The sequence below is a fragment of the Vanessa tameamea genome, chromosome 19 (genome assembly GCF_037043105.1).
Source record: "Vanessa tameamea isolate UH-Manoa-2023 chromosome 19, ilVanTame1 primary haplotype, whole genome shotgun sequence".
Classification (NCBI taxonomy): domain Eukaryota; kingdom Metazoa; phylum Arthropoda; class Insecta; order Lepidoptera; family Nymphalidae; genus Vanessa; species Vanessa tameamea.
In genome coordinates, this window is record NC_087327.1 from 5,076,331 (window position 1) to 5,093,584 (window position 17,254).

Sequence of the window (17,254 nt, forward strand, 5' to 3'; positions counted from 1 at the left end):
TCAAAACCTGATTTAAAAGTATTAGGTATTTGAGAGACATAAACAATTATAAGGTGGAATGATCGATGCAGCGATAAATGTTTACAGGTTAATTAACTACCTTAGTGTTTATCGTTTTTTGTAAACTTTAAGAACAGCGTCAGGTATGTGAGTCAATGAGCCTTGACTGCCAAGGTTGGTTGGATCCCCATTCAGCCCTCACTTTGGAAGCAGAACCTCATTCGCTGTTCGATCGCTCGACAAGAACAGACTTACGCGAATCCATTCACTAAAAAAGGTTGATGCAGCTCACACGAAATATAATATAAGTGTATAGTTTTATTTAAAATAAATCATGATGTATTTATTAAGTGTTTTGTGGTCATGTATAATATTATTATTGTGCTTAAATAGTAATTACATTGGAGGCCTCGCACTTTCTTTGGTAAGATCTTATTTAATACTATAACTTTCTAAACGATAAATAAAAAAAAGTGTTATACAATATACATATATCAATAGCATTATTTTTTTATCTTATAAATGCGTACTTAAATTTATTTTTTAATAAGAGGAATTTTAATACTTTAAATTTTTTTTCTGATTTTATGCAATTAAAAATCAGTATTTTATATTTTAAACTAATTTCATTTGTTATATCTTGTGTGTAATCTGTATTAAGTCTGTAATAATCCGTTACCCTATATAAATTATAAATATGAATTGAGTTTCTTAACACGGTCGTTCATTTATTTACATTATCATTTAATCTGAATAATAATAATCTTAGTTGGAATTAAAATAATTTAAGGAAATAATCTAAGCTTGCATTAAATTACTTGCATGATACAAATCAAATGTTATGCAATATATTAACGATCAACCGGTTTATAAAACAAGCGAATGCAAGAAAACGTAACGATGTTTGTTGTTAAATAAATAATATTGAAGCTACATATGTCCGTACGTGTTCGTAAAATTTTTCAAATCGATTTGATGGATTTTGTGATTATCGCTTTTAACCATACAAACTACAAATTCAAAATACACACATGCTGGAATTTAATATAATATAAGATGTAAGTAATTCCAATCTCTTTTAATAAATTTTTATTTAGTTACTTATTAATAACATTAAATCTTTTTTTTTGTTAATAATAAGATTATTAATTTCAAGTCTTTATTTAAAGCAAGTAAAGCAGCTATATAAATAATAATAATCTTCGAAACGCTCTATGTCTTCTGGTACAAATTTTACTTATATTGGTTTAGTAGTCTTTTCAGTTAGGTTATACAAAAAAAGTCTCAAAAGTTTTAATACATATTATTTATATATATTTATAAAACTATGAATATCTTAACTGTACTATGAAAGTTTGCTGTTAAAAAGAACCACACACACAACTTGTTAAATTATTATTTATCTTTACCATTTCACAATAGAGTATTATAATTTTAATATTATCATTTACCAATAAAACTTATCTAATTTATACAAGAGAAGAGGTTAGTGTTAAATTGAATATATTATACTACGAAAAGTAGCGTATAATTTATATAAGTATATAAATATTTAATATTATAAAAACATAGACGATTTCATTGCATGCATTTTTAATACGTCTTTATAAATTAAAGATACACGTGGTAAATAAAGAAATTAAATGTTTTTTAAGTGCGCATTTTCTAAAATAGTGTCTGAGATACAAAACGTCGTTTTTACTATTGCTTCCGGTATGATACCAGTATCTGTTCAATACTTTAATCCTGTTCTGACCGTTTAATGGTTTTAGAATGGATGTTTAGGCTAATTTAGTAAATTTGCATTTGAATAATAAGGTAATCAGATAGATAAAGGTGATAGAGGTGTTAAGGTTAATAACACAATTATAAACATTTTTATGTTTTGAAATGAGTTGACCAAATATTATATAATCATATATTACTAGATACTACTACTAACGACATCGAGTACTTTTTAAGTTATATATTAGATATGTGTTATGCCATTACTTAACCACGCACAAGTTAACAATTATTAGGTAAGTGGAAGATGGTTGAATTTTTTTTTTTGCTTTTATTTGTGTCAAAAAGGCACAGATTATTTCGCCAATGTCCGTGCGAATGTTTGAACTAATAGTATATTCAATACCTACATATTTTTTGATAACTTGGTTTTCTTTATGTTTTAATCTGTATTTTATGTAAGTTGATATCTAACGTTTCTAAGAAAAACTAAATTATCAAAAAAATTTAGTGTTGAAGCATTGAGGAAATAAAAAATTTACAATTTAGAAATCGTTAAAGATATCTGTCTCAGTTCAGTTAAGATATTTTATATTTGTTGAATAATACGTTGCATCTTACATGCCATTTATGGTAATTAGTAGGAGAAAAAAAAATTTAACAAACCGAACGGAAGCCGGTTTGGTTTATGTAGAGCAATGACCGCTTAACAATCTTATTATTAAATTACAGTATATGTACATACACAATATTAAAAATATTTTTTGTCTGTTAGAAATATTCTAAATATTACGTACTTTTCGTGACATAATATAAAAATACAATTAAAAAAAAAATTAAATAAAATAAATATAGCAATGTTCGAACGGTTTTTATAGTCTAGATTACATTTTCGTAAATATATTATGAAAATAAAAATAATATTTTATTTACATGCAATAATTATATAAATAGTTGAAACTTTTAAAGTTAATAAGTATATTTATTTTAAAATATAATAATGGTAATATAATATGATAAAAGGTAATTAACAATTATGGTGATTAAAAAAAAAAAAGTCTTGATATAGGCGCTTTTGTGACTTATTCTAAATAAAATATGGTGGTTACCCCTAAACCTCAAACGAGTATTATTATATATAATATTATAGTATTAGACCTTCGACACGTCGGATTGCGTTATAATATCCCTTTAGCATCATTATAAAATTTAATATCTGAGAAAATTTACTTTTACATTACCTACTCAAATTCTTAATGTGATTATATATTAAAGTAATTTCAGTCTATAGATTCAGACTATATTGATTTTTTGTTTAACATGTTTAGGTGCATAGAAGATGTAGTTTTATATCGTCTAAGCTGTATGACCAAAAAATACCTTTTAAAAAGAATATTTATAATTTATGTATTGTAATATATAAATTCTTAAAATATGGTGAAATTTAAAATTTTACAGAAAAATGTAGTGTTATATTTATAATCATTAATAGTTCTTTAAATTTTAGGTCTTGATCTTGATATTCACACTTTGAATATGTAATACGTAGGTTTAGCCATAGTGGATTTTATGTACATTATTAGTGGAGTTTTATACTATAAATAATGATTAGGATATAAATACTAAATAAGATAATAATAATAGTTGTATTTAATGTGTTTTTCAATTAAAACACTCGTCGGCTGTTAATGTGTACCTGTGCCCTGTAGACCGCCATGCACACAAAGCGCTGCAACTTGCTCAAGGCGAAACGGGAAGCGTTTCGCAACCGGCTCGCATAATATCTCTCCATACTCGTCACACAGATCTTATATTGCCTCATCATAAAACTACGTACAAACAATTGCTATTACATATTTATTTTATTAAAATTGTCCATGACTCTGAATAAAAAAATATTATATACTTTAAGAATAAAACAAAAAAAAAATAGGCACCCAAATGAAATAATACGTTACTAAATTCGTTATATTAAAATAATAATCATTAAATTGGTATTGAAAATATAAAATATGTTTTCTTTATTAATTGTTTTATATTTATTAAATATGATACCTACTTTATAATGACGTAATTAAACTATGTTTTGAATTTGCTTTTTATAGAGGAAATACCAATGAAGTAAGTAATAGTAATTTGTGTCTCTAATCAATAAAAGTTATGCAATAATACCACGTAAGTTATTCAATAGATGCGCTATTCAATTAAATTCTTTGATAAATGATAAGTCAGTTACGAGAATGAGCGTTCTTCTAAATAGTTGCAGCAAATATTCTGTGACTTTGTTGTTGACGATGTCTTAATAGTTGCGATTTATTTAAAATATTTTCATGTAAAGCCGAGGTTTATTCAACACCCATATATTTAAATATATATATAAATAGTTTTATGACTAAGTATGCGATAGTGAGGGATCCTAGTCGTTTAGGTTTAAAAAGCCCAATAGCTTCGTTAGAGTTCAAGTTTACTTCATACCAAATTTAATCGATTCAATTATTTTATTAACTTCGATTTAGTGCTTTAGCATTGAAAGTGTAACCGGCAGACAAACAGACACTATTTATTATAGTAGTAGAATATTATACTTAGTAAACTACTATAGTACCTTCTCTTCATAAGGAGAAGAGGCCTTAGCTCAGAAGTATGTTATTTACAAGCTGTTACTTCACTTCGTACTTTTATTTAATAAAGAGTTATTTTTAATGTATAAAAATAATTACGAACGGTAAATTTTAGTGCTTAACGCTAATTCCACACGCTTTTTTACCGCACAGTCCATTCGTATTAAGAGTAATGTGATATTTCGACAATTTTTTATATTACCCACGAAACTACTGCAATTAAAAAGTTTAAACGTCAAATAAAAATTTATATACAATGAATATCCTATTTAACATATATATTTGAGATATTTATTAATATATTTTTCTAAACATAAATTTAGTTACATGTATCTTATGCATGCACAGATTTCTCTATGAGTTTCTATTATTACTTCCGTATTTTATAATTCTTGGAGTTCGCCAGTATTGGCCAAAAAGGCAGCAATGTCGACAATTTCATCATCGAATATGGACACATAATTCAACATATGTCATAAAATATACTACGTCGTGAATAGTACCTAATATTGGTACTTATTATAACATTTACAAACTATGAATTTCGAGCGTAAGTCGGATTGGATTGAGATGAGAGATAACAAACAAAACTACTTCCTTCCAATATTGCTTAGTATTAATTATGCGTGTAACGATTAGCTATAAAATGAAATACCACGTGTGTTAATTATGTATCTTTGTTGTTTAACTAATGTCATTTCTGTTGGAGATCCTAAGAATAAATAAATTATCATAAACAATTATTGCAAGACTATGCAATATCTTCGTTTTTATATTATAACAAAGTACGTTTTTTATTAAATAATTGTTTAATGACGCAATCGTTTATTAATATATAAATACACATTTTTCTTGCTTGAATAATTCATGTGTTTATTTATTTTTAATTATATTAACTTTTTATTGTTAACATTCTAACATGTCACAGTAAACATATCCGGCCTAACGTAACTTTTTTAAATTAAAATGCAGAGTATAATTATTGCCTAGTACTTTATTATAGTGTAAAAATATTAATTTCATCGGTCCATTATATATATATATATATATCCTAAGTTTACACGAATGGCAATGTAGATTTTATATAAATTAAATTGTAATGTTATTTTAGAATTCCGTGTGCCTTTTCATCGCACGCTACACTTATTTAAAGAATAATACGATATTTCACACATCTTTTCATACCTACGATATAATTGTTCGATATTTATAATTATTCTTTCTTTATCTGTGGAAACGATAAAAAAATACACGGAGATTTCTACCTAAAAATATATGCGTATATCGTGAAACGAATAATAATTATTTTTTACGGACTCTCAAACAACATTGTCTCTTCACTGAGCAATAGTGTCATGGTCAGTAAAAATGATGGCTCATACAGCTGAATGCAGAGACCACCTGCATTATGGGATATCGCCAGTTAATTTCGATCGTTAAAATTGTCACGATAACCTGAAATCCTTGAGATAAAATGCAAATATGTACCAGCTATTTTATTAGCGACACGAATATTTTGCACAGATCATTGTATATGCTTTGAATAATTAGAATAGTTTAAATATTATCTGTTTCGTTATTTTGGTTTAGTTATTTGTATTATATAAAGGAAACCAATCCGAATACTTCAAGCATGTAATAAAAATCATTTTCTATTAGTTTTTGTCAACCTAAAGAAAAAATGTTTCTGTACTTTTTATAATATAATAATAATTGTCTGGATAAAAAAAAAACAATTATATACAATTTATAAAAAATGTAGTTAATATTCTAATGGTTATATAAATCAGACGACAGTTATGTTGTTTCAAATATTATAAAGATTTATTTATATACAAAACTGCGGATACTATTTTATGCACTTATTGAACATGTAATGTAATTTATAAAATAATACGTAACAAATTGCTACATACATATATTGACGAAATGTATCTGTAACGCAGGCAATGAATAAGGATAATTTTAAATGAGAATATGTAATAATGATTCGTATTATTAAAACCACTAAGGCTATAATCCCTAACGTTATTTATTATTTAATCCATTGTTGCTTGTATTCTAAACACATATGAATTAGAAATTGAGTTCTTGTGTAACTAATTAAATATTCAACTCTCGTAATTTCCAGTTATGTGATGATGGCGCTAAAGATCGTTTATCTTATGATTACTAAATAGTTTATTTATAAAAACGATGACCCAGTTGTCAGAAAACTTGCATTTGCATTCAAAATTATGGGTTCTATCCTGTCATATGTCAGCCTTCTCCTTAAAAGGAGAGGAACCTTTAATCCAGCGCCAGGCAGCATGTTTGCAAGCTGTTACTTGTTACTTTAATTGTAGTAGGTACTTAATATGATGGCGTAAAATACGAGAAAATATACCGAAACCTTCTTATGAATTTTGATTATAAGTGCAACACAAATATATATACACAATTATAAGATTATAAGATATATACAGATAATACAGGTATCATAAATTAGTTTTAAAATCGTGCACAACCTTTTGGACAAAAATAAACAGGATTCTCTCTGAATGTCTTTCAAACACTAAAGTTTAAAGAAACTAAAATAAAAAATACTTTGTTTGGTTTGTTAGTTTTGTGCTCCATACAATGATCATGTTTAAATTTAAAAAACATTTTTTATAATACCTACTGTTAACAAACTTTATAATTTAAATTAGTTGAATCTGCTGCTTCACCCGCACGAAATTTATATAACACAAAATTCCAACCCCCGTTTTACCCTGTTAGGGGTGAAGTTTCGTAAAATCCGTTCTTAGCAGATCACACCCTATAAGATATACCAACCTAAATTTCAAGTTTATAGTTGTTATAATTTCCGAGATTTCGTGATTAATCAATGAGATCTATTTCGCATTTATATACATGGATTAGAGTAACATTTGGTTGATATTTGTGTCAGAATTTGATTTGAGCTCGAGATGAATTATAAACATAAGTTAAGCATATTATGAAAAATCAAATTGCTATCTATTGGGGCATCTCGGCTCTTTCGAGTTTAATTACTGAGAGACAAACCGGGTGTATTTTGATTAGACTAATTAGGTACTTAACCTACATTAATTGAAAATCGATTAGTTACGTCTACACCTGACGCTATAAGTGTTAAATCACTTAATATTGGTCACCGTGTGCTTTAAGCAATGGTTTCAATGTAAATACCTAGATATGTTACTCAATGCCTACGTTATGAACTAGTTTGTTTAAACAACATCAAAATATCTTGTAATGTTTCTGCTTATTATTGGTTGATAATAAATCCTTAATAACATAAATATTTTTAAAACTAAAACACTTTTTTCTTGTTCTATTACGTATATTTACATAAAATAATATAATTCTAACTTTATTCTTCTCCTTTTAATAAATAAAAAGGAATTTTTCTATGTTTCTACTTCAATATAAACGTTATGTGTATAATAATCAGAAGCATAATCAGAATTCATAAAAGAAGAGTAAACGGTAAGAATATGGTTTGACTTTCGTGAAAGAAAAGATTGCTATCCTATGGAAAAACGTCGTATCAATTTATGAGGATAGTGCGTGATAATGTGCACGACAGAAGATTCTCTGCGAATATGATGTATGAGCCGAGATGACCCGTGGTTAGAGCGCGTGCAAATTAACCGATGATTGCGGGTTCACTCCAGGCAAGCCCCACTGAATTTAATTTTGCTTAATTTGTGTTTATAATTCATTTCGTGCTCGGTGGTGAAGAAAAACATCGTGAGGAAACCTGCACGTGTCTAATTTCAACGAATTCTGCCACATGTGTATCCATCAACCCGCATTGGAGTAGCGTGGTGGGATAAGCTCCATATCTTCTCTTCAAAGGGAGAGGAGGCGTTAGCCCAGCAGTGTGAAATTTACAGGCTGTTACTATTGTGTATGATCTATATTGTATTATATGTATTATGTTATACCCTTGTGTGTAAAAAAACATATACTTCAGGCTTCGGATAAGGGAATTATGATGGTATTAACTAGACGAGTTATATATAAATTAAGTATTCTAAAAAATTACAATTATAAAAATGAATCACTATTCAAACTATTCAATTAAGGATTGCGAATATTTACACATTTTCAAAATTGATATTTTTTCTTTGTCGATTGTTTTATTTTTTCGGGAAAAAGATATTGACCATGTAACCCAAGTATTATTTAAGCTACAAAAATCAACTGGTTTATACATATGTAGTTCAAGGTCGCCTTGATTTTATGGATGTGTCTCTCTTCGTATACTTGGAAAATTTATAACATCCCATTATGTTCTTCTACGCAATACGTTATGCAATAAAATGCAGCCTGTACGAGGTTATGAGCACCTCATGTAAACAGAGGTCGATTCTGATCTCATGATTGGAAATACCGACTAAAACGTGTTGAAGGTTAATTACGAGTATATTGCCAACTCATTTGTGGCTTTGGTTTTTATATGCACTTTTTTTAGTTTTTGTTATCTTTTATGACTCAACTCTTGACAGGATATTCTCAGTAATGTTAAGTAGAAGGCGTTTGATTTAAATAAAGACAAGTGCAATTAACAGGAACATTTTCTAATATAATTCTAATATATGTATAATCTAATTCTAATATATCTGTTTCTATATTATATTATTGTAGATATTCATAACGTTACAAATATTTTAACTTTGTAAAACACATTCTGATGGAAGTTGGCTTTGAGCTTGCCTTTTGTCTTTTTCTTTTAATGAATTAATATAGTTTATACGTCTGCAGAATTACCATAAAGGAATATATTATAACATAAATACTAATCGATTAGAATGTTGTATAATGTATGCAGTATGATAAAGGCATATTAAGCGCAAGGAAAATAATTTGCACCAAGTTAATATCATGTTGAAATTACATTTTTAAATGTAACAATGTTTTTATTTTCAGCCGGATTCACACACTTGCGTGATAGGGGCGGGTTACTCTGGGTTAGCAGTCTCGCGATATTTAAAAGAGTTCGGTGTAAATTTCACTGTATTTGAGGCGTCCAGGTATGTTGGTGGTACCTGGCGATTCGACCCACACGTTGGCTTAGATGAAGATGGGACACCAGTGCTAACTAGCATGTATAAATATCTCAGGTAAATTACACACATATATATATATAAGATTTTTCTGTTATTCTTCTCTGTAAAAAGAGAAACTCAATTGTGTTTCATTAACTGTGTCGTCCTAATAAAAAGAATAACAGAAAAATCTTATAAAACGACATTTAATGTTTATTTATTAACAATGTCTGTTCCTAAATCACAAGATACTTTATACTTTACTTTTCACAATCACGTGATTTATTCTAGGTTAATGTTTCATGGCTAATAAAATTTAGTTGTCATGTCACTGCGCGTTCGATGACGGTTTATGCGCGGAATTCAAATTAAAGAAAAATAAATTTTTTTCTTTACATATATATATATTTTAAATATTACTAACAATGCCTCTAATTAATTAAGGAATTACTAATATTCTTATTTACCCCTCCTTTTAAGTTTATCACTTGTGCTAGGAGTGGGGACGACAATAGCCCAACTTATAATAATAAATATAAAATAGCGACTTTTTACATCGCTATTTATTTATATAATTGTTTAACTTTATTTACCTAATGCCATCTGTTTTCAAAGCATAATGTTTATGATAAAACTTCTAAAAACGCTTACAAAAATTTTTATGTCAGGGTTTCTATTGTATAATATAAGTACTTAATTAATTAAACCTCAAAACTCGCTATTGTATATTTGATAAATAAATAACCGATTTTATTTGAATTACGATTTTCTAGAACTAATTGCTGACTATATATCCGAAACTTACGAAAGGTACGCTTTTTAATTTGCATTGACAATTTCACTTTGCTTAAAAAAAAAGTATTTTTTAATATAACAACCCGATATTCATCGAGAAATTAAATCAAATTTTTTAAAGATTTTGTATGGAAAGTATTAGCGGCTCGTTAATTTAATTAAAAACGCTGTCTGTAATAATTCCATCTTATTTATAATCTTCATATTATTAAATTAACTTAGGTATTTTAAAGTTATCATTTATGTATTTGTTTCAAGTATTACATTTAGGGAACCCGCTATAAACTTTTATGAATGTATAATGAGAACGCGGTTCCAAATTATCCATAAACGAACTTTAAGGAAAACTAAATGTTAAATTTCAAGAAAAAATTGCTATTATATGTTATTCTAAAACATGAAAAATATACCTACATTACATTAATTTTACCAATGAATGTGTTCTTTATAAGTTATCTAACAGAAATATATATTTAAAACAAGCAGGTAATAGTTTAAAAAGTTATATAAGAATATAAACTATTCAGAACATGTCCATAAAATAATTTACAATAATATTAAAAGATTAAATTTAGACTAAAAAAATGCCTGAATATGCTTCCAATAAAATCAATATCCAATATCGTTGAGCTATACGGTACTTAACGTAAAAAGAATAATCAAATCGGTTTATAAACAAAAAAGTTACATTAAAAATGTGCCTATATACAAATGAATTGAGAACTTTTTATTTTTAAGTACATATTGTTGTTTAGAAAAGGTAACTCTCGTTTCTATCCCAATATAGTATCCTGATTATTATTCCAGAACCAATACACCACGCCAGACAATGGAGTTTGGAGGTTTTCCTTTCCCAGCTAACGCACCCTCGTACCCAACCGGAACTTGTTTCTACAAATATTTACAGTCGTTTGTAAAACATTTCGACTTGATGCCGAATATTCATGTAAGTAGGTATGTCTTATAAGGATAACACTAGTTTCATATATTAAGGTAGTAAGTAGCTGTATATTTAAATTATTAATGTAAACATCACTTTATTGATTTATAAATTTTATTGATAAGTTTATTGTTGTAAAGAATTTCGACTAATTTACCAATTCAATTTAAGATTTATTTTTATGCCTTATACCTTCGTTCTTGTTATTTATAATATATTTGAAGTCGGTTTATACTTTTAATGCAAGTTAAAAGGCTAATCTCAAACCACTTGTAAGACTATTGTTAAAGATCAAATGTTTTACAACGGAAGGGCTAGCTCAGTATTAAAGCGTGACGAGAATTCAAAGTGATGTAAAGAAGATGTAGATTATGACTATTGTATGAAAAGTGACAGTAATATATTAGTATAAATAGCCTTGAAATTGAATAGCAATTTTCGTAGGTGTCTTGTGTACTAATCCTACGCTTTTAAATAATATGCCATTGTTTAGTGACTGTGATTTTAATTAACGCAGAATATTTCCTCTAACCTTAACCTGTGCTTATAGTCACGTAGATATCTTTTTTTTGTATAAAATGGCTAGAAAAATAATATTGATTTAACGTGTATACAAATCTATATTATTATTTACAAATAAAAATTAAAATAGCCATTGTATAAATCTTGATCGCGTGGAATGATGGCAAGAATGCTGGCAGCAATTCCCCGTCGAATCGCAAGTCCGATCCTGAGGGCGAATAATGATTTACGAACTCTTAATTTTTGCTTACATTACGTTTATCATATAAGCTTTAATTCCTATACGTCTTACGTCGCCATTATATTTCAAAGTACTCATTTATATTATTAATATATAGTATTTTAATAGACGCGTTTTACCTGAAATAAAACGCATATTAAACTACTTACCTTATTAGAAGATTAAATAATGAGATAGGCACATCCGGTTCCCGTCATATTTTATCTCTCTTTCTACCCAGGTATGTCTGTCTCTTTCGCACTACCCTCTCTTTTCACCTGGCCTGGTGGGAAGCGCTGGTAGTAGTCAGCGATTCCCTTGTAATCATTGTCTGTAATTATGCACCAGGCAGAAATAGAAGGTAAGCTTCTAATAAGGTAAGTAGTTTAATATGCGTTTTATTTCAGGTAAAACGCATCTATTAAACCACTTGACCGTTATTAGAAGCTTAAATAATGAGACTTGTTTGATATCGCCTGGTGAAAAGATGCCAATGTGACTTAATAAATATAATGTGTGAAAGAATAAATATTTAATTTGAAAAAGTAATTATATATAATTCAACCCAAATGAAAATATTTGAAAACAATTTCCTTTTACAAGTAAGATGTGTATAATTAAGCTATGAAAATGAATCATTTAAATCAATTCAGTTTATAACAATTCCTTAAATTGCTTCAATGCACAGGATTAAACAGGGAAGTCAAGGTAGAATTACTATTCGAAAAAGATAAAACTTCACGCCGATAGAATTTTTGGAAAGTGTTAGCTGATCTCCAGTTTCCTTGAGCCAATATATCATCAAGAGGAAAATTGTTAATCCAATTGCTCGAAGTTACAGCGGAACGAATGCTTCCTGTAGTTGTTTTAATGCCTGCATCTCTCAAAAGCGTTTTTATCCATCCCGCAATGACCGTACGGGAGGCTGGGGATGGTGATCCGCATAGGGTCATAAACAAATTAGAAGGCCCTGACCTGCTCCGTCTTTCATTTCAAATTGAAATCGTTCTATTTATCCAATACACCGGATTTAATTTTTCATTTTCTTTGTTGGCCAACAATTTCCACCCTGATTGTCTATAATCATTACAATCTGTTTTTGACCCAAGAGGCCAAAAAATAACATAATCCTCATGAATCACACAATGATCGCAATCCACACACAATAAGGTCAAATCATGTTTCCTGCGACCTGAACATAGACTAAGTAATGTGACCGTGTGTCGAACCGTCTGAAATATATTATTATTATCTACTGTATAATTTTCCATGTAATTTGAAAGAACGTTAATATCCCAAATTCGAGGTTTCTGTACTTTAGGGTTTAAAAAGATATGGATGTCAAAATATGTTTGACCAAAACATCTTCACCCAGTTTACCGGACAGTTCTGCATTACATACCGTAGAAATTACAGATTTCTGGAGAAGAATTGTGTTATAAGATAGGTTATGTTTTAAATGTAAATCAGCTAAAAACTGTGCTAATTCAGAACCTTCTGGTTTGGTTGTGTTTATATTATGCTGATTTGCCCATGTTATCCATCGAGACCAAGCTACTTTATACGTTTTCCATGTGGATGGACGCCAGGAACATCGAAGCAATGATATTTGGGCGAAATCCCAAGATTTTAACTTCTCAGACCACCCCCATATTTCCAGAGTCATGTCCTGGACTTTCGGAGGTGGAAGTCCTGTCGTCGTGTCGATCAAAAACCGTTTCAGGTTTGTCAATGTGAATGGGGGGCAACGCTCCGTAATTTCAAGTCCACTCTCCAAAATACCTTTTCTCAACAAGGAACCACTATGAGATATAGATCTGTTGCTTGGTTCAGATGAATTAGCACTTTGGGTATTAGAAAATATGGAGGAAAGATGTGAAAATATGGAGGAGAGTAGTGCGAAAGAGACATACATACCTGGGTAGAAAGAGAGGTAAAATGACGGGAACCGGATGTGCCTATCTCATTATTTAAGCTTCTAATAACGGTCAAGTGGTTTAATAAATGAAAGGTAGATACAAAAATTCTATACCTGGATATTGCATTAAAGTTTGAAAGATGGTCTCTTCGTGGTTTGTTTCTATTAAAACGTAAAAATACTTTATAAGGGCAAATACGATTCAGCTTTCAGAAATAGCCGAGATGGCCCAGTGGTTAGAACGCGTGCATCTTAACCGATGATTTCGGGTTCAAACCCAGGCAAGCACCACTGAATTTTCATGTGCTTAATTTGTGTTTATAATTCATCTCGTGCTCGGCGGTGAAGGAAAACATCGTGAGGAAACCTGCATGTGTCTAATTTCAACGAAATTCTGGCACATGTGTATTCCACCAACCCGCATTGGAGCAGCGTGGTGGAATATGCTCCATACCTTCTCCTCAACGGGAGAGGAGGCCTTAGCCCAGCAGTGGGAAATTTACAGGCTGATTATGTTTTTATGTTTCAGAAATATTATCTGAGTCTTTTGTTTTTTATTTTTTCATAACTATTGTGTTCTATTTGCAGGTTCGTAGTTTTGTGACGTCAGTCAAATGGATTGATCATCATTGGGAGTTGACGTACACACAGACTGACGAGAGAATTAACAATACGGTATCTTGTGATTTTGTAATCATCGCCAATGGTCAATATGTGAGACCTCTATTGCCCAATTTTCCTGGACAAGATATCTTTAACGGTAAATAATCTTTGAATATAGACTCAATTATTTTAAGCTAGGTTGAAACTGTAGAGTAACAAGTGCATCTGGTACATCTGCACATATGAATTAGCGTAGATTTAACCATTTATATCTTATTACTTATTTATAGGATCAATCATCCATAGCCACGATTATAGAGAACCGGAGACATACAAAGGCCGAAGGGTGCTCCTTGTTGGTGCTGGGCCATCAGGATTGGATCTTGCTGGCCAACTACACAACATCACCGCTAAACTATTTCACAGCCATCACCTGGTGTACAACCAGCCGAAGTTCTCTGAACATTATTTTAAAAAACCTGATGTAGAAGCTTTCACGACGGATGGAGTCGTCTTTAAGGATGGTACTATAGAAGAAGTGGATGATGTCATATTTTGTACAGGTATCGGTAAATTGTTTTTTATTATTTCCGTTATTTATTTCCATCTCGCTTCTATAATGGTTTATGTATACATTGATAATATATATGGCCGAATTTCATGTAACATATTCTGATTCGACCACGATGGTTTATTTAACTGCCTAGTGCATTAGGAGTTATAAAATCAAAATTCCTATATATATGATTGTATAAAGTATATCTTTATTTCTTTACAAGGTTACGAGTTTTACCACCCTTTCTTGGATAAAAGCTGTGGACTTACAGTCTCCGGCAAGTTCATTCTACCGTTGCACCAGAATATCGTCAACATTAGACATCCTAGTATGAGCTTCATAGGGGTGGTGAACAAAGTTATCACCAGAGTTATGGATGCCCAGGTGGGATTTAACAGTTTTTGTCTAGTAATTCTTGATATATATACATATTTTGAGAAGTTTTAAATTGCGTAATTTCTATGTCTGTTCTTGTTTATTTCAGAAAAATTGGTAAAAATATTTTGTTATTAACCGTAATTAAAATGAAGACTGATAATATTAAATTGTAACCATAACTATTATTTCAACGAGCTAAGAAGCAAACTAGTAAACATTAACTATGTTAATTTTATTTGAATTCGGTAGTCTCCTGTATTGACGGATCTCGTGTTATATAATTTAATACCATTTGCTTACTGGTTGTCGAGTTTGTCACAGTATACTTTTCTTTACTTTTCTTTTCTACCACACCGACAATATTCTTTGTCGATTCTCACATTTATGATGTTTTTTTTTCGGCTGAGTCATCCAAGGCCAAGTACCGACTCGGCCCCCCAAGCCAGTTGTGCTGTCAAGGTCAATAAGGCCAACAGCAATACGAAATTCAGAAAAAAAACGATCGTTGGGAATACATTAAAATATGTATATTACAGGCAGAGTACGTCGCATCGCTGATCGCTGGAAAGTTCAAACTGCCTTCTCAGGAGGAAATGCTCAAGATCTGGCTCGCTCATGTTTATAAACTTCAGTACCAGCATAAGAAGATTATTGATGTTAACACTGTGGGCTCGGACATGGTAAGTTGAAATTTTTAATATAGGAGTCTGGTAAATTGTTCACCTAAGAACTAGGAAAAAATAGGTGTTGATATCACTGCCAATGCAACGCCAACCATGGGAACTGAGTTGCTATGTCCCCCAAGAGATATAACATGTTACACTGTCACAGGGATGCCAAGCTGAATAACAGATATACAAAGGGTTGTTGGTTGTTGGCCGATTAAGTGAGAAGTTGGTTGTGCCTACCCAGAAGGGCTACAGCAAAACCGTTCTAATATTATTTAAATTGGTACTCAAATTAAAACAAATAAACACAACTATAGTGTATTTTCATCATTATTGTTTTATCTTTTTAATTTAAATAATTTACACTTTTATACGTACATCAAAAGTATTTGGCAAAGTCGGTTTGCAATTTCAAAAATTCTATTATATAACAATTATCATTCATTTTATGTTCCAGGATCAATACTTGGGCAACCTTACAAAGGAGGCGGGTGTAACGAGAGTGCCAACAGTATTGACTGAAATAAGAGATTTCAATGCAAAAAATCGTTTAGAGGATCTGTTGAATTATAGAGATTATGATTACAAAATTATAGATTCGAATAATTACAAACGGTGGCATAATGGTGGAGGAAATAGAGCCGAAGAATGTCCGATTGAGTTATAAGTGCAGTAAAATAAAGTCGTTTTCTCAAAGTGATTAGACATCACTTTGTTTGCTTTAATGATTTTTCTAAAATTGGTAATCGTCATGTAATCGAATAAAATGATAGTAATATATCTGAGCCTGGTAGATTATTAAAAAAAATAAAAATAATAATTACCTCTAACGATATACCCCTAAAGTGCACTGCTTCGTAAACTTAAGTTGTCAATAGAATTATTTACAATGTTGGTGACTTTTTAAGGAAATAGTCAGTTCAGTGTGTAACTTTAATTAAGATCGTTGGAAGTGTCACAATCTTAATAGAAAAAGAACATTTTTGAGCTAATGTGAAACATCATTGACATAAAAGTACAATATTAAAGTTATTTTTTTTTCAATTTCACACTTGTATGATATCATAATTCGTAACCAATGCTTTATAAATGGTTGATGATCAAGTAATTCGATAAAAGATTTTATCCGATTAATCTAGCTTTTAAATTATAATAAGAAAATATCTGTTCTTACATGTTGGAGTAACAAATGGTGCTCGCGATGCAATAGCGGTGCTTAAAAAAATAATTAGTTTTGTTATGACGTATAAA

At 29.9% G+C, this 17,254-nt stretch overlaps 1 protein-coding gene across 1 annotated transcript; it reads left to right on the forward strand.

Moving 5' to 3' along the window:
* The first annotated feature begins 151 nt into the window (after window positions 1-151).
* LOC113396077 (senecionine N-oxygenase-like) lies at window positions 152-16,699 on the forward strand. Its single transcript, XM_026633860.2, has 8 exons — window positions 152-424; window positions 9,285-9,478; window positions 11,006-11,144; window positions 14,387-14,558; window positions 14,692-14,964; window positions 15,181-15,341; window positions 15,872-16,015; window positions 16,461-16,699. Exons 1-8 carry the CDS (start codon window positions 335-337, stop codon window positions 16,668-16,670), a joined length of 1,383 nt encoding a protein of 460 aa, XP_026489645.2. The 5' UTR covers window positions 152-334; the 3' UTR covers window positions 16,671-16,699.
* The last annotated feature ends 555 nt before the right edge of the window (window positions 16,700-17,254 follow it).